The sequence below is a fragment of the Opisthocomus hoazin genome, chromosome 7, assembly GCF_030867145.1.
Source record: "Opisthocomus hoazin isolate bOpiHoa1 chromosome 7, bOpiHoa1.hap1, whole genome shotgun sequence".
NCBI lineage: Eukaryota > Metazoa > Chordata > Aves > Opisthocomiformes > Opisthocomidae > Opisthocomus > Opisthocomus hoazin.
This window is the reverse complement of record NC_134420.1, coordinates 12,904,257-12,923,384: the sequence shown is the minus strand read 5'-3', so window position 1 is coordinate 12,923,384 and position 19,128 is coordinate 12,904,257. Positions and strand designations below refer to the sequence as shown.

The 19,128-nt window shown below is 37.2% G+C and overlaps 1 protein-coding gene across 3 annotated transcripts in view; it reads left to right on the top strand.

The window, feature by feature from the left end:
* AMPD3 (adenosine monophosphate deaminase 3) overlaps nucleotides 1–15,097 on the top strand; it is a 31,944-nt gene extending 16,847 nt beyond the window's left edge. For 2 of the 3 annotated variants that reach the window (XM_075427545.1, XM_075427543.1), the window contains exons 7-15: nucleotides 1,472–1,666; nucleotides 1,905–2,036; nucleotides 2,907–3,070; nucleotides 4,238–4,364; nucleotides 5,236–5,399; nucleotides 7,476–7,596; nucleotides 9,079–9,252; nucleotides 10,344–10,454; nucleotides 11,399–15,097. In XM_075427545.1, the coding sequence (XP_075283660.1) occupies nucleotides 1,472–1,666; nucleotides 1,905–2,036; nucleotides 2,907–3,070; nucleotides 4,238–4,364; nucleotides 5,236–5,399; nucleotides 7,476–7,596; nucleotides 9,079–9,252; nucleotides 10,344–10,454; nucleotides 11,399–11,575 (1,365 nt within the window). In that variant the 3' untranslated portion in view covers nucleotides 11,576–15,097. Of the gene's footprint in view, nucleotides 1–1,471; nucleotides 1,667–1,904; nucleotides 2,037–2,906; nucleotides 3,071–4,237; nucleotides 4,365–5,235; nucleotides 5,400–7,475; nucleotides 7,597–9,078; nucleotides 9,253–9,478; nucleotides 10,317–10,343; nucleotides 10,455–11,398 lie in introns of those variants that run through there. The other variant, XM_075427546.1, reaches the window with a different exon arrangement.
* Nucleotides 15,098–19,128: the final 4,031 nt, after the last annotated feature.

Here is a 19,128-nt window from a genome sequence, read left to right as displayed (position 1 = left end):
ACTTCATGGTAAAGTGTTACTTATAATGATTCCACACCATTTCTTATCAATCTATCGGACAGTACTGTGTGGTGCTTTTTAGACTTACTATCTGAACCGTCCTGTCCCCGTTATATATCATCTTGAAACTTGTATTACAAACTATCTTGCTTTCTGCTTCTGGAGAATCATTCTGCCAGCTGGTCTTTAAAGACTTGTCTTCAGTACCAGGTAGTTGGTGCACAAGGCAGATGTTAGAAATAGTGAAAGTTGGTGATTGCTGCTGACCACATCCCTGTGTTCGTGGCCATCTGTGTCCAGGTAGGGACAAAACTGTTGTTCAATCAGAATTTCTCAAGGAAATTCAAAGCAAATGGACCCTAGAGCACCAGCTCTGCTGTTCTGTACATTGGATATTGCTGTGCTGTTAGATTCTGTAAGGCCCATTATCTGAGCTAAGGCCTATTCTTCCCTTTCAGATACTTAGTCCTTATGAACTGTGATTAGTATTACCTGCCTTTTCAAACAAGAAGTAGTTGGGGAATATACTCGGTTTTCTTCTATTCTTTATTGGTGTAGTTAAGATAATAAATCCTTGACTGCAAGGAACTGCAACGGATTTGTTTTACATACCTGCTGGAAGCACCCAAGGAATTACACATACTGAAGGGAAAATGTAAATGAACAAAGTCCCAAATCTCATCAGTTGTTTCTTTGGATTGTGTTCTAATACAGGCTGCTCAAATGGAAGTGCAAGCTTCTGAGCAAAAGAAAAGCATACCTGTGAAAACCACTTAGTTCTTGTGAATTTTTTTTAAATGGGACTTAAACAAAAAGCTGAAGGAGTACTCTCAGCCTTTCTGTGAAGCTTGCACTTCCCTTGGTGTGTGAAGACATCTGAAGAAACTGAAAAATATGTCAGCATTATGAGTTGCTGTATTATAATTAAACTTGGAAAAAATAGTGACAGAACCTCTCATGTACATTTTGCAGTTCTAGTGACCTAAGATGTTTCATGTGCTTGAAATACAAAAATGAATTATGCTTTTGGAAATGGCTCACAGTTCCAGGTCCTTTCAGTCAGAGAGGAGGGTTATAACTACAGTCTATAACTAGAAAGAGATCATTGATTCATGGATGAAATAAAGGGGTACTAAATGATCAGACTGTCCTTTAAGGAAGTATCAAATTTAATTTGAACCCAGGTTCTGTGATTGGCACTTACAATATCTTAACTTGTTGAAAATTTTCTTACTTAAATAGGAAAAATATTAATTGAGGGCTATTTTATTTACAGTTCTGCATGTTGAATAATTCCTCCAAAACTAAAATCTAAGGGTTCTGAAGCATTTTGAGTTGCTTAGGTAGTAATCCATTTGTAACTTAAGGAATATTTTAGAAGGCTTTAGTCATTGTTATCACTGACATAGATACTTTGCTAATTTAAATTTATGTATATGGATGATGAGCATGTATAACCTCTTGATTTCAGGTTGATACTCATATCCATGCTGCTGCTTGCATGAACCAGAAACACTTACTGAGGTTTATTAAGCACACATATCAAACGGAGCCCGACAGGATTGTTGCAGAGAAAAAAGGCAAGAAGATGACTTTAAAGCAAGTTTTTGAAAGCCTTCACATGGACCCTTATGACCTCACCGTAGACTCTTTAGATGTCCATGCAGTAAGTGTATTAAAATTACAAAATAAAGGAGAAAAAGCTAAGTTTTCTAAGTGTGAAATTCTGTTTTTTGTTTTTTTCAGGATAACTTATTAAATCAGAATTTGAACTCATGCATTACTTTGCATGTTTAAAGTAAGTTAGCATAGGCTTTTTCTGAGCCTTTTAGTGCTAGGCGATTTAATTTATGAAGTATTGTGGTACTTAAAACCATGATTATTTGGGTTTTTTCCTCCTCCAGGGTCGTCAAACATTTCATCGATTTGACAAATTCAATTCCAAGTACAATCCAGTTGGTGCCAGTGAGCTGAGGGACTTGTATTTGAAAACAGAGAATCACATAGGTGGTGAATATTTTGCTCGTATGGTCAAGGTAAATAAGTTTCAAGCTTTTCCAGCTGTAGAGAAATGAAAGTTTATAAAAGATTTGTGATGCCATAATTGTATCTAGAGCTAACACTATGATTAAGTGATTCCAAGTACTGGACTTGCTCTAGAAATTCATCAGAGAAAGACCTCTGCTAAGTCAGCCACTGCTGCTTTTGAAATAATTTTATGAGTTAGAAACTCATACACGTAACCTGTGTATGCGTTCAAGGCAGAGTTGTGTGCAGTTTCAAACTAATGCAGAGCAGCCAAGGGTTAATTCACTGGCTTAATATTTTGTTAGGATGTAGTTGGCTAGTGGTAGTTGCTAGAAGGAGCTAGGGAAGCATCTCTGCATAAATCTGTATGTGCACATGCAAGCACAGGCTTCAAATTAATTTCCTACAACAAAAGTAGTTTTCATGAATTAGATGTCAGCTCTTCTTAGATGTGTAGAAGTGCTTGTCTAAGATCAATAGCCTTAAAGGTGCTTACTACCACAGATTCTGGGTTAGATTCTCCATTGGTCTGCATATTTTATGTAGTCATTTACTACAGTTTAAATAGTATAATTCTGATTTACCAATTTTAAACCTATGTCTTACAAACATGTTAGTAAAAACTGCACAAGAATATTGTCCTCTAAATCTAGTTGTTACCATTAGTTATACTCAAATGGTATCTGAGATAGCTTGCTGGCAGAATATGTAGATGCTTAAAATAAAATAATGGATTAATAAACGAGAGATTCCCGTTATCTTTAAAGGGTGGCAATGCAGTTACATCTGGTCTAAGGAAAATACAATGATAAATATACTACTAGTTGTAAATGATCTCCAGTGTCCGTATTACAGCAAATGTATTTATTCTTTTATAGGAAGTAGCCCGTGAACTAGAAGAAAGTAAGTACCAGTACACAGAACCCCGCTTATCCATTTATGGACGGTCTCCAGATGAATGGCTGAACTTGGCAAAATGGTTCATTAAGCATAAAGTTTATTCCCCTAATATGCGCTGGATAATTCAGGTTCCCAGAATCTAGTAAGTAGTCAGGAGCTCTTGGTAATTCTGATACTTTGAAATCATACCGGTGATTTGGTTTAATTTCTGATATTTTTTTAGATGGTTTATGATCTGTCCTGTAGTTTTATTTATAAGCAACAGCCTGGGAAATATATTCTTCATCATTGTTGCAGTTTTCCTGGCAGTTTGAGGGTGGAAGACAGGAGATGGGGTTTGAATCTACTCTTTATGAAGCTATTCAAAACTACTGTGAATTGTTTGTAAGTCTGAAGGTACTAAAACCCAAAATTACAACTGGGTGAAATAAAGCTGCATTCAAAGGCAAGTTAAAATACGATTTAGTAATGAAAATAAATCAACTCTTGAATTCCATAAAGTAGTAGAAAATGCTATGTAAAACTTATTAAACATCCTCAAGATCAGTGACTACATGACAGTGAACTTGGAAACACAACCCAGATTGTAGATTTGCAAGCTTAAATCAATTTCAGTTTTTCTTAGTTTTTAAGCATCCTTTGGGACTTTATTAAATGTTTTTTTTGTTTCTAACACTGTATATTGTAATACAGTCTCCCATGATAAATTTGTCAGCCTTAGTAGCTGAGCTTCATGTTTTGCAGTTGCATAGTTGGAATATGGGTAGAGAAAGAGCTGTCATGATCGCATATGTCCCCCAGAGTGTGTTTCTCATGAGGGAGAATGTTTCTCTCCTTTAATATCTTACGTACATAGCAGAGTCAGCACTTTCAGTCATGCACTTAATGACACACTGAAGTACTGTCCCTCTTTTCTGAGAGGCTCACTAAAGCAGAACATTCTGCCTTCATTTGGAGTAGTTACAACTTTGGAAAACAGAATCTTTCATGAGAGGTTGTTTCTTATCTCCCATATTAGTTCTTGGATTGCTGGAAGAGAAAGGGTTACTGTTCTTGAGACAGCATCTACCCCTGCATACTGTCTCTATTTTTGGAGCGCTTGGGAGCTTCAGCAAAGCCTGGATGAAGCAGAGTGCCAGGCAGCACAGGAAATGGAGTATAGAGACAATCCCTGCACTGACAAAAACTTTGAATTTCTAAATCCTGGTAGAACTGAATCTGTACAATATACACAAATAACAGAAAATACGAAAGTGGAGGAAAAATATTAAAGAATGGTCACAACTGTGTATATTTTTTTCCTCTTCAGTGACATATTCAGGTCAAAAAATATTCTGCCTAGCTTTGGGAAGATGTTGGAGAACATCTTTGTACCTCTGTTTGAAGCAACAATCAATCCCAAAGACCACAGAGAACTGCACCTTTTCCTCAAATATGTAAGTATGTTTGAATTTTCTGTCTCACAAGAAATGAATCCTCTCCCACTCATATATTTTCTTTGTCCCCAGCTGTTCCCAGACCTAAAAAAAATCTTCCACCTCCATAGATTACTTCTATTATTGTTTTAAAGCCCTGACATACTACTTAATAAAAACCTGGGTAAGGTCATGTTTTAAAGCCCTGACATACTACTTAATAAAAACCTGGGTAAGGTCATGTTGTCAAAGAGTTGCCATTTATTTCCCCTGAAACAGCTCAACAGCTATTTATTTGTCCTCTCAGTAATCCTCTCTATAAAGAATGACCGAAAAATGTTCGCATGCTCTTGTGCAGAGGGAACATTGTGGTCCAGGATGTGTACTTTGAGCTTGCCCCTGGGACTGGCCTCCAAAAAGCAGGCAACTGAAAAGCAGCATTGTGTAGATCCTGATGGGACTCAGGAGAGAGGTGGGGATGTATCTGCTGGAACAGGATTAAAAGACATTTCTGAGCATGCCCCAGATCAGAACTGTGAGGTTTCCTAGGAGCCTCTGGCCTTCAGCTGCTTTTCAAATACCAAAGCAGATGAGTTTAAAGGATCTGAGGGAGTCTCACAGGCCTGTGCCCCCACAGGCATCTGAAAGGCTTTTGTGCCTCTCAGCCTCCTGTTTATCTCGGGAGAAAAGAATGGGTGAAACATCCTTCGAGAAAGCACATTATTCCTGCAGTCTGTGTGGTACAGTAGGAGGGCAGAGCAGCAGGACTACTAACATAAGGAGGGAAACAAAGAGGACTAGATGCTTTGTACAAGCAAGACCTGAAGCAAGAGTAACGTTGAAGTTTTGCTTCTTGAAAACATTGATTTCTGTGAATCTCTTCTCCCACCAGGTCACTGGCTTTGACAGTGTTGATGATGAATCCAAACACAGTGGCCACATGTTCTCTGACAAGAGCCTTAGCCCTGACCTGTGGACCAGTGAGAAGAATCCCCCGTATAGCTATTATTTGTATTATATGTATGTGAACATCATGTTGCTAAACAACCTTAGGAAGTAAGTAGTAATTTTCCTCTTTTACAAACTTCCAGAAAGAAAAAATAACCGTGGTCTCTGTCTAAGTCAATGTCTAGATCGTATATCTTTTGAAGCAAGTTATCTTAAATTATTTTAAAAATTCCAAGAGGAGTACATGAGTTATTTTGAAAACGTTAGGTGCAAAATGAATTCAAATGAAATATTCAGAAATTGTAAAGGCATTAAATTAATATCTTGCTTTGACATTTGTGTGTATTTTTTGTTTTGTGAATTCCTTAAACCTGAATGTATCAAACAAAAGAAGAAACCCCACAAAATTCACTTGTTGACCTTTGTTTGGATTCACAGTGGATTTCCAAATATAATGTAGCTCTTGGTAGCTTGCTGTCTCCTGGTAATTTAAGAGCTACAAAGTTATGTTGTGAAATACTGGTTTAAGGGCTGTTGCTGTTATCAAAGATAGACAAAAGAGGACGTAATAATAAACTTCACATCTAGCTAACTTACTTTAGCATGCTTTTTGACTCATTCAGTTTTACTACTTTTGAGACCAGTGTCTAGGCAAGTAATGCAGGGAGTTATGGTACTGAATGTGAGTTCATGACTGTAAAAGCAGATTTTGGCATCGGGCTCAGTAAAGCCTGAAATTCGCCTTGAGGTTACGTTCCTGACTTTGTGGCTGACTCACTGAGTGATCTGCACAACTGACTCAAACTGAGGAACAGTGAGGTTATCCATTGATACTACGGTGTCATCACTTACCTTGCAAGGATTTTGTTCATTATTATTTATAAAATGTTTTGGTATTTTCTTACAGGAGGTGCACAGATTTGTCATTTTAACAGGTCTTATCCAAGTTAATATTCAAAATGTTATTTCTTCTCTTCCACTGCGACCTCAAGCATTTCTTTCTCTACCACCCTATGTAATCAAAACTCATCATAAAACCATCCACCTTAAATTACCTTGTACTTGCAACAAACAGGCCTAGTTGTTAGTTTTAGGGTTTTTTTGTAGCTAGTTTCTGTAATGGAAATGACAAAGTACAGCAGATACAGTCATCCCTTTCTCCTGACTTCCTTTACATTCTCTGTAGTCTGCATTTTTCTCTTTTCCAAAGACAGAGTTTGTCAGAACTCATGCATTTCTTTTTTACCTCAAGATCATTTCAACTCCTATTTGAAAATCTCCCTAGATAATCATTAAATATTCTTTACAGCTAGGTGAGATAATGACACAATTTATCAATGAGTCAGTAAAACTGTTCACCCTGTTAGACATACTGAGTATTTGAGGCACCACAGCCAGTCCATTAAAAGAATGTTTTAATACTACTTCCAGTAGTATTAGCAAAGTCAGCAAGGATGGATTACATCCTCGCATCCATTTTCAGGAGAAATAAACATCCATCCTAGAACTGCCTTATACTCTAGAAGTCCTTGTTGAAATTCTTTGTTTTGGACATCTCCAGATAGTTATGGGACATTTGCAGCAAATAATAGGGTCCATTATAACCCAAAACCCAGCATTATTTTTAATATAGATGATAAAAGAGTTCTAAAAATTATAGTGTGAAGTCTAGTGTAATAACTGACACTCCTAGATCATCTCTGTGCTGCTGAAGGTGGGGTTTTATGCTACACTTAACCTGGTGAGATGGCAGGTTGTCATCACACTAGGTGGTGTGAGCAAACTCTTGGCAATGTGCTTCCACTTCTTCCCTCACTTTGAATCTAGGATCTATGCAGCCAGAGGTTGCATCAATTCACCTGGCTTCCCACCTGCCAGTTCCCTCAACTGAAGTCAGTTCAATAACTGTTCAGGAATAGCTAAACAATTGCTAAATGAGATGTAACTGGGGAAGGAAAGAAGAAGGAAGACACAAATATGTCAGGTGGTGGAAGGGACTTGGGTAGAGGGACCTGCTGCTTTTGAAAGCAGCCCACAGGTAGGCCTGATCAGATGTCATGTCAAACTGCATGAGAATGTGTAACTTTCATTTTTTTAAAATTCCAGTATTAATGATAATTATATACAAAATAGATGAACAACAGTGCATTTTTTGTTAGTGGAACTTGCTTTTAATCTCCTCAGGGAAAGAGGCATGTCTACTTTTCTGTTTCGACCTCACTGTGGAGAAGCTGGATCTATCACACACCTTGTATCAGCCTTTCTGACAGCAGACAACATCTCTCATGGATTGCTTTTGAAGAAGGTATTACTTGGTTGCTCACCTAAACTAATCACTGTCTGCTTAGACATCAGTCACTGGTTGAAACGGCAGTCACCAAATTGACTTTATCTGGGCAGGCCAAAATTCATTTTCTTAGAAAGGCACAGGTAACTCTTCACTTTGATCAGAAATAAATAAACTCAGCTGAACTCCCTATTTGTTATTTAAGCTACAAAAGTACAGCTTTTCCTAAGTGAATATTTTAAAGCTATGTCTTTATATGATCAACTGTTTAGGTGTGTCAGGAACTTGGCGGCACCTATTTTTGGTTGCTCCAAGCAGAGCTGAAATTACATGGAAAAACCTGCTTAGACTTGTTTCTACTCCCTGGTTTAGGTGCCAGAAGAATTTAAGGAAAGCTCTAGTTTCTTCTGTACAGGGACAAAGGTCATTTTCACTGAGTAGTATCGCTGTAGTTCAAGTTCATTCAGAAGTTGATTAAGATTTTGATTATTTATATCTGGAGTAACTGGCATCACTTGATCAAGAAATTTAACACAGCTGTATAACACAGCAATATTTTATATACAGCTTGATTGTTATGACAGGACAAACGTCATCATTCCTGGCATATCAGTTAGTAAAAAACATCATACAACTCATTCCCAGGCCACTGTTTTATAATTAAAATAATTGGTCAGTGGGTGGCAGACTTGTACTGAGCTTATTGTAATTTTTTAGAAGTTCTCTTGTAACTTGGATTTTCTGGTTAATGCTAGAAAATTCTCTCTGTGTTTTTCAGCATATCCAAGAACAAAGAAAAATTTTGCGTAAAATTGTGTCTGATCTTATGCTCAGAACTGGTAGTTTCTAAAATTAGACCCAGACAGAGTAGTACTAAGGCTGTATGTGACCAAAGCATTCGCCTCTTCACTCTCTTCTGCTTAGTCTGGTGCGATAACCTGGCATAGCAGATAATAATAATGATAATTAAAAAAAATAATGGCACTTGTTAGGTTCACAGGTTGGTTAAATCAAAAATAGTAGTAAAGATGAGGCAACCACAGATTATTTATATTATGTGCAACAGCAACACATAACTTCTAATAACTTAAAAACTGCTCCTAAAATTTACTTACTGGACTGCAGTTTTGAAAATAACAAATTGCTTAGCAGTTGTTACAGGTGACTTTCAGGTTTTGAGGGAAGGTATGCAGCTGGTATCAAATGCAGTACCCTTAATAGTCACATATCCTTACTAATCTACAGTAATATCAGTTGCCATATTTTTAAAAAGAAGATGACATACATGTTGAAGAATGTAAATTATTTTTTATGAAGATCAGTAACATTTAAAATTCAGACTTTTAAATATTTTCTAAAGAAGTCAGAGTTAGTGTCAACCTGATTTTTTTTGGTCTTAGTCCTCCCTCTGTAATGCTGTTTCCATTTCATCCGAGGGAATCCTCCTTTTTTTCATTATCCCGTAGTGCTATTAAATGCTGATTGTGTTTTGTTTTGCAGAGTCCTGTCCTCCAGTATCTTTATTATCTTGCACAAATACCCATTGCTATGTCTCCACTTAGTAACAATAGCCTCTTCCTGGAGTACTCAAAAAACCCACTACGGGAATTTCTACATAAGGGACTTCATGTCTCTCTCTCCACAGATGATCCTATGCAGTTTCATTATACAAAGGTAAGAATTGCAAAAAGCACTTGTCTTTGAATTTGGCAACAGTACCACATAGGCCTAGAATGACCTGAAAGCTATTTTATATCATTGTTTAGGGTATAAAGTTTCATGTCTTTCAGTCACTTCATTCATTATTCTTCCTCATTCTCAGTCTGCTACTCGCTGTTAGGTTTTAGAGGGAAATGTCTGATTTCCTAATTATGTTTCTTTTGTACTCTTGCCTCTCCAGTGTTGGCTGTTGAAGTATAGAATGAAGGATGAGGCTGAAGGGAGGTTTGAGCCTTCATAAACAATCCTCTAGAGAGCCAGGGAAGTCCAGTTTCCTTACTAATAAATCTGGGCAAGTACGTTACAGCACCACTATGTGGAATCTCTGAAGATGACATATGAGCTGTTTGCTCAGCGAACTGAAACAGATTCTTGCCCTTAGGTGGCCTAGCAGGACAGCAGTGCCTGGTCACTGGCTTTGATGCCTCAGTTGTGGCCTGCACACTGCTCAGCTGTCTGTGTCCTGAGGGCAGGCTGAGCTCTGGTGTGCTTCACACAGCTTGCTTCTGGCCCGTGACATGTCTCTACTACAAAAGACAGAGAGCTTCTGTGGGGGCTTTCTGCGTGGATGTAATGCAGCACCAGCCAAGTTACACATAGTGTGGAAAATTCTCAGCTGTGAGAGTCCACTAGAGTCGGACCCAACCTCCTTGCGTGGGAGGTCAGAAGTGAGAAATTGCCCTGCTATCTGTTATGTACTTATTCATTAAAGATTCATGACTAGATCCTCCAAGGTGTTTGTATAACCTGGGATCTCATTTGAAATTGCTTAATAAATGCCTCTAAGGATCTGGACTGCAGGCTGCAATTTCTCACACCAAGGTAACTGGATACCCAGTGCCTATTAATTATTTAACGGTCGCCCTTGGGAAATTTGAAATAAACAATTCTGTTTCTTAGTAATTATGATGTTAAAGTCTTAAACCTCTGATTTTTCACAGCTATCTAAAGAGCATGTATAAATGCCTTAATTAGTAATCAGTACATATCCCCATTTAGATCTTATTTACACATAATTTAACATTAAACATATTTTGGTGATACAGGAAGCTCTCATGGAAGAATATGCTATCGCAGCCCAGGTATGGAAACTAAGTACCTGTGACTTGTGTGAAATTGCAAGAAACAGCGTACTACAGAGTGGATTGTCAGACAAGGTAATTATGGCTGAAAAAATCTCTTTTGTGAATATTAGGGCAAGTAGGAACTGAGAAGTCAATAGTCTGAAAACTGAATAGAAGGTGCTTATTATGCGATGTATTTCTGCACGTCCCTTTCCTCTTTTCCAGAAATATTCACAAACTGTCTGCTATGCAGTCTTACATTTAAAAAAAACTGTAACGTTAATACATTACATTTTTCCTCATGACCTTTTTTTGGAGTTCCCAAAACATGCAGAGAGACCAGGTGCCTGTTTATACTCCGTTCTGCCTCCAGTCCCAAACCTTTAATTATTTGGGTGATATCCCTTTGCCAGTAATTTTATACATCATGTCTCGCATTGAGTGAAAACAAACTGCCTATCATAAGCAAGACCTGTTTTTGCTTGGAAGGGAGTACTACAGAAAATATTCTGGTTTAGGTAGGCAGTCAGATTAGATTAAATTCCCATGTGGCTTTACAGTTCTATACATCCATGGCTTTCTCTAGGACTTATTTTAGAGCATCCTCTCTTCTATGTCACTTTCAAACATTCCTCTCAAGGAGCTGGTATATGAAGGGGCTTTCCAAGTATATTCTGTTGTTTCTTCCAATATTCTCTAGTAACAACTACTAATTTTCCTTTTGTGCAACATTTAACTAACAAAAGAAATGTTTTTGACGTCTCACATGAGAGATGTAGTAGTGAAGACCGAACACTAGCACAGAGAGTTTTAGCAAGCCAGACTAAGTGCACTGCTGAGTAATATATATATAATAACCTTGGCCTTAAAATCTCCAAAACTGGTTAAGACTCTGAGGGTGAAGTTCAGTGCCCAGGCTGGTTGAAGCTGCTCTTTTCACTTGTACTGGAGTCATTCAACTAACAAAGACCCACTTATATAATAAATCAAAGCAGCTGAACTGACTTCTTCCATTTTACCTTTAATCCCATTCACAGGAAAAACAGAAATTCTTAGGAGTGAATTACTGTAAAGAAGGGCCTGAGGGAAATGACATTCGAAAGACAAATGTTGCACAGATCCGGATGGCCTTCAGGTACGAGACACTGTGCAATGAACTTAGTTTCCTGTCTGATGCTATGAGAACAGAAGAGGTATCTACACTGTTGAAGTAGTTACAAACTGAAAGAAACAAAAACATTTCACTCCTAAGCAGGGTAAGATACTATTAACATTGAATCATCTGTCTTTGATTCTACCAAGACATAACTGAACAGTACAGAAAAAAATAAGAGTATCTGTGGAAGGTAAACAGCGTTTGCTGTTATCTTTGACTGCATTATTCTCATTGCAAAAATTTCACTTTCTGCAAACATTAGGCTTTGTAAGATTGCTGTAAATACTAAATGCAAACTCAGAATCCTGTCATATTTGTTTCATACTGTCTTAACTATGCACTATGTTGTAGCTTGGAAAACAACCGAGAACATTCAGAGTGCATCTGTGATATGCACCTTAGGATTCTGCAGATGGTGACAGTATACATGCACCTGGTTTTGTCCTGCTACTCTCAGTAGCAATCAAGGTATTTAGCACTCATAAGTTTAATGCTTTATTCATTAGCAGTTTGTATAGGGTGCATAATGTTGAGGCTACCCTTTCATTTTGGAAAGTGTTCTGACACAGTTTTTATCTTAATGTTTCAGCAGTTACACTGGAAAACAGGAAAAAACAAAATCTAGTAGTCTTGTTTAATGACTAATTAATTACTTCCTGTTGTCATGTAGGATGCCTGTGAAGAACAGCAGATTAATGCTTTTTAATGTAAGTAGAAAACATGGTGTCATCACTATTGTACATTGTAATAATGAGTCTAATAATTACATCATGAAAACTTTGCCTTGAGAACACTTTTTTATTGCTTTGTAATGGGAATATGCAGATATGCCAGTTCAAATTACTTGGAAATTTATGTAGATAATTCTGGTTGCATGTAAAGAGACAATTTTTACTAGAACAAAGGAAGTGTTCTTATGAATCGGTGGTAGAAACTCCAGACCTGGGTTCTGGTCCTACTTCTGACATCTTTTTACACATTTCTGTTAGTTTGTAAATTAGAGTTGAATGAGAATCAAACTGTCTATTTATACAAAAGCTAGCACACTTGAAGTATGTCACCTCGAATCATGTTATATTAAACTTTTTATTTATGATGGAGTTGCTAGTAAAATACAGCTACTGGAACATTTATCACTTTCAATCCTTTTTAATCATCCTTCTTAAGAGAGTACTACTCATTCGGAAAGGCTTAAAGCATCTGTGTATTGTAGAAGGTTCATGTGGTTTCACACCAGAAAAGACTTGAGGCTAAGGGCAGCAGAGGACGTTGATGCCTCTAAGCCCAGCATTACACTACTAAATTTGAAGGCCTATAGTCTCTAAGCTAGGATCTTGAGCCTGCAGTTAGAGCCCTGTGTATTTAATGCAATACACAGGGAGGTCTGGCATCTTAGAACAGTAATTCAGAATTAATGCGTAAAAGGCAAATACTCAATACTAGCCAATCAAGCCTCACTAGACCTAGAACCCCGCATCAGATGTCTTGTGCCACTTGTATTGCTTAGGCCAGGCCCTTCTCCTGGGGCTTGGGCACCTACATCCTTCCTTTCAAGAGCTGATCAGGTCGCGCTTTCCCTTGTGAATGCAGCCAGAAGTAAGAGTGGTGGCATTACTGGTACCAAACTATTCATTTTTGACATAAATGTATACATGCATTGAAGACATATACTCTCCTCATGCTGTGGCAGTTCAAGGCAATACCTACAAGGACACTTTCTTAATGTACCTGCTGTCCTGAATGGTGATTGCAGGGAAACGGCACCAAAGTAAGGGGAGGAGGAATTACCTAACACCTCCTGTAGCTGTGCAGCCCTGTAAGAGCCCCATGAAGACCCTTAGAAAGCAGCCTGGAAGTAAGGCTGCCCTGAGGAAGACCAAGGGACAGCAGCAGAGTCTTGGACATCCAGTCACCATTACAGTTAGCCAGTGTCATGCATAGGGAGCTGCAGCGATAGCAGATGTTTGTTCTTCATCCAAAATACGGCTGCAGACAGGTGGTGGGAGACTTGACTTTAGCTCTTCAGTGACCCAGCCTAATGTCTGCAGTGGTCAACTAGTGCCAGCTTTGGTATTCCTCATGCAGCTAAAAATTGTGTGAAACCATGCTATGCTGCTCAACGGTGTGATAATAAAATTGTCCAAGGTTCTTACTCAACAATGCCTATTGGCCTGCTAGAAAATTTAGCAGCTCATCACATTATCACAAATAATTTTCTTATGGTGAAGTCTGAAAACAGTGATTCAAGCATTTTAGCTGCATAAAATGCAGATGTCTTGTACACTTACTAATAAATTGTTATCAACATAAATTATTTATGTGAGAAAAGCATCTGCGTTCATGCTAAATAAGCAACATATTGGGTTTGAAGAATTTAAATTGTAAGTATTTTCATCTGATAACTATTGCTTTATCTGGGTTGTTTCACTTGAAGATTGCTATTAGTGCTGCTTTCATTGTCAGTTAGTTTTCTTAATGTTATACCAAATTTGTGGATGTTTAATACCTTTTCAGCTTTACTTACCTCAAACGCATTAGGTTCTAATATATCTGTAGCTCTTATTAAAGAAAAAAAACCAACCTGGAATTGAATATTCAGTTAATGGACAGTAATTGGGATTTTGACCATAATAACTGTAATGCACACGTGGCCATGATCACAAGTTCTGCTTTCTGTGCTTCCTGGTGTGCTGCTTTTAAGGATAAATTGAGCTAACAGTGTTCTATGTAGGGAAACAAACTGACATTGTTTCAGGCTTCCATTACTACATCTCTTTTAGTCATCTTTTAATTAGGCAAGTGTTACTGATTCTCAAGTTCAGTTCTTAAGCTTCAGCTTCATTTCTTGATAAAAGTTGCACTTTTGTCCTAATGTGTGGCTGTTCACAATAATCTGGAGGCTTGGGATACGTCTGTAATGAAGGGCAGATCCAGCCTTGAAGTGGTACTGGCATCCTAATTACTGCTGTACACATTTACTCAAGTGCATGATGGAGGTATTTGCTGTTTCCCCGCCGGCTTGTATAGAGATCAAACCTGGTTACACCACAGCTTGTGTTTTACTCAGAAAGGGACATCATTGTTGGTGGTGACTGGGGCGGGTATTGCTTCAGAATGGGAAAATATCCTATTTTCTCATAATTTCATTGGTGTTAAGCTTCAAACATTATTCAAGAATTCCTTAAATCTGTTAGCTCAGAGCATTTTATACTTTCACCTAAAATAATTATGGTTATTTGATGTTTACAACAAATCTATCTAAACAATTTGTAGCGACGCTCTTCCATTCTGTTACGTTACTTTAGCACACTTAAGGCATTTGCTCTGACACTGGATAACACAAGTTTTTTTCCTCATCCCAGAGCTACCTTATCTTCTCATACCATTGTTCTTTACTTGTGGCTAAACCTTTCTGTTCTGTTTGCCTAGTTAAAATTTAAGTCTGAAAAAGGTGAGTGGGGGAGAGGGATGTCTCTAAAAACTGTTTTTTCTTTCTATGCTTGGGTTAAATGATGTTTATCTTTTGCCTCTCATGGAAGCATTAAATGTTACACTAATAAATAAAATAATATGGTTAGGGTTTTTGTGTGCATAAGCCTCTCAATAAAATGTAGCTGCTCAAAATCTCCGCATTTAAGTAGAACTAAAAACCTGTGCAAGTCACCTGTTAGCAGTAACGAAGACTAAACCAAAATTAAGGACTACCACAGCATGAAAAATCAAAAAAACCAGTGGAGCCAGAGAAGCTAATAAGCAATATAAGCAAAAGCTTAGCTGACTTAAAGCAATTCAGTGTTAATGAAACCAACTGTTGTTTTGTGCTGACAGAAGACCTGGCATTAAGTCCTGAAGTGAAACTGTATTGCAGGGCTGTCCCTGCTGTCTCTTGGAGCCCTGGTTCCCTGCTCACCCAAACTGGGCATCAGGGTACGGCATGCGGAGCCTCTTCGTGATATTATACTGAGAGCCAGAACACCTGAAAGCAGTTCTGACACTCACAGTTGAAACAATTGAGCAGTACCCAGAACAGCTTTATCTGACAAAAACAACAGAACTGAGAAACCAACAAGTGACAAGTTGAAATAAATAGTTAACAGCCATTCTGCTACAGTCAAGATTACTTCTGGTGGGAAAAAAGTTTAACAAAAATTACTTTCTTCAGTAGGAAATTTAATAAAGATTTTTAGATGAAGATTAAAATGTGTCTTTCTGTACACAAGCAGCACTCACAAAGCACGGGACTACAGCTTCATCTGTAACTGAAGAATGTGTATTTTTCCCCATACCTCTCCAAGCACTAAATATTAATGTTAAGCAGCACAGAGAATAGTATATATAATAGTGAGACACCAACAGTGCTAGTTAATCATCAACCATGACTAACAGGTACCATCTCGCATAAAAAACATTTTTTGGAAGGTCTATTAAAAAGGGTTGGAACCACATTAGCATGAAAGCATAGACTGTTCTATCAAAACCCTACCTTGTACCACATACAATCAAGTTCCAGGAGGGCAGGTTTTTGACTAATTTAAGCTTAATTCATTAAAAATCTTACATTTTTAAATATTACTTTGAACTAAAGAAGAGCGCGCATTTCGTTACCTGTTGCATAGTATTCTTCATTCCACCAGAGTCACACTGGGCAAAACTCCATCCAAGTTCACAAAACACAATTTTTTTTTTTTTTTCCATTTGAGGCCTTCAAAACCCATGCTCAGTGTTCAATATTTTAACCTCGATAGGTTAGTGAGGTAAGCAATAGTTAAGCAATCAGCTGCTAATTAACATCTTGACAGCTAACATCCAGAAGTAGGTGTGGTCAGATCCCTCAGAGCCATAACATTCACTGGAATGTGGCTAGCTCACAGCAAAACACCTTATCTGGTGAACGCAGCGGTTACTGGAAAACAGCACTGTCCCAGTCAGGTCAATTTCAGCTACACATAGCAACAGGAAAGGGATATTCAGTCTTCAGAATATGTTGCCATATGATAAATTCTAGGCCTTACAACCAAACATCTGGAAAAATGACAAAAAAATTTAGTTTCAAAATTACTAATTTTTAAGACACACTTATAGGAAAGCAGAATTCCATTCACCCACTTAGAAGAGGCGAGGATAAAACCTTATGGCAAGTTATCTTCAAGAATGGTTTAACAGAAAAATAAAGACAATAATTCATTACTGTAATATTAGTCACAATATAATTACTTCCATTACAGAGCACGTGTATTTAGCAGATACAAAATTAAAGTGTTATGCTAAGGCCAGACAGGTTAACATACTCCCATGTACATTAAGCATCTTCGAGGTTCCCCGAGGAGGCTGCTGTTCCAGGATCCAGCAGGACATGAAGTACAAAGAACAAAGATGTTCCTTCTAAAAATCATGCATTTGGCACAGAAGCTATACAGGGGTGGAATTGAACAGTTCTGTTCAAACCTTAGCACAGAGATCTCACTGGTTGCCTTGTGAACTGGAATGAGTATGGATTAGAAAACCTTTATAATTATACACAGAATTCTCTTTAAAGGAAAGGTACACAAGTTAAAGATGCCATTTCCCATTAAAAAAAGAAACACGCAAATTACATTAATATGATGTCTAAACTTGAAACCTAGTAAATACAAACACTTGTTAATTCCTCAAGTACACCTACCTCCTGGTGGGTCTGTCAACTGGTAATTTTTCCAATTTTGATTTCCTGATCTGTTAATAAATTCCTCTCTTCTAAACACATAAATTTCTCACTTCTAAACAGATAAACCAAGTAACTAGACACAGGAAACAGTTGTATTAATTATATACTTCAATTCTTACTCAAAACCAGGAAAAATCTGGGAAGAAAGAATACTCCAAACCTTAGCATTCTTAAGCTTTAAAATACTACCAGAAAAACGATGGAATAACTTGGGGAAAAAGTAAATCACACTTCTCAGGGGGGGAGAAATCCCTTCCTCAAAGAAATCTGCTCCTCAATACTGTCCTTTTAAGAAGCAGAGTTGCTTGTTTGTTTAATTTTTCCCTTCACTGCAGAGTGTTCCAATTTATTTGTTTTGACAAAAGAAAAGTAGAAGAATCAAAGGAAGTCTTTTATGCAGGGCTGCATTTAAGCTACCTTGTTAATATCACACTTCAATTTTTAAGAGACTTCTGACTCATAATGGCACTTTTAACCACACTACCTGTACAATGGAATTGTATTTAGATTAAAATTCAGTTGTCAGACTTTTTTGGTATTAAAGCCAAGAGATTCCTTAAGCTTAAAATGACATTTTTTCAAAAGTACCTTTACTGCACAATTCATACATAAAGTTTCATATACTGTAATGTCCTTAGCTATTAATACAATCTATAATGTTTAAATTACAATTTCACATTAAACCTGTAAGAGATCTTCACTTAACACAAGAAAGTTTAGTTTGTTCTAATGCCCATCACCAACACCTATTCCTAATCACATTTTCAAGGTCTAGCTTCTGGAACCCATTGCCATGTCCCTGCCAATGTGATTCCTTTTCCAAAATTGTCCACTAAATCTAGCACTTCAGACTAGGTAATAGCAACCAGTACCAAATTACTAGTTTTTCATTGTTAATGTACTTATTATCCCACATAATATACAGTACATATATTTTACAAGGCACACGTTACAGTACCTACATCACAGCAGTGTGAACTACAGCAACTTAATTAAAAAAGCTGTACAGAATACAAAGTTTACTTTTTCACTATTTTAATAATTTTTGCATTAGTTTATATTGTAATTGCAAGTGTCATTATACCACAGTTAATAACCTGTTTGCATAATTACAAAATTACATTTTAAGAAGTCCGTGTAAGTTCTCAGCAGAAAGTCAACTTACAAAATCTCAGTTCAGAAGTATAATTCTTGAAATACTTGAAAAATAAAGTTAGCTTGAAGCTTTAATTTAGATGCTTTTTCTGTTCCAGTGATATAAAAAGTTTAAAAAATTCAAAGGTTATTTTAATGTTCCGAACATGGACCCATGCAAGCTCAAAAAGCAAAAAGAAACCAAACTGGTGTGTTATTAGGAATATTTGCAAATATTTTAGTGGAAAATCCCTGATCATTAACAATTTTCAGCCCAAATAATAACTGCCTTTATGCAACCAAACAGTCCATACATTTTCTGAAGAATCTCTCATTGATACAGAAGGATTAACAAAGGGAAAAAATTAGTCCTAAGCTACATACATTCATAAATGGATTTTCCAATAGTTAAATACAGATTTACATGGTAAGCCACACAAGCTTTTAGATGATACACACAAGAAGAGTTGCTTATCTGTCTTAATGTCTATGATAAATTTGACAACTGTGCCATAACCCAAGCTCTGATGGGTGTCATATGCTATGCATGTTCCTTAGGAAACAGAAGTACAATAGAGAAATTCACAACATCTGGTCCCCAATGTAATTCAATTATTTTGTAGCCAATTAAGAAAAATAACCCAAATGTGCATATCTACATGTGCACACCCCTTTTAGTTCAGAACCTGTCTGTGACAAAAGGCCTTAGCATTACGGCATCATTGAATTTTAACAAGTATGGTAATTAAAAATGCAACCTTACAGTAAGATTA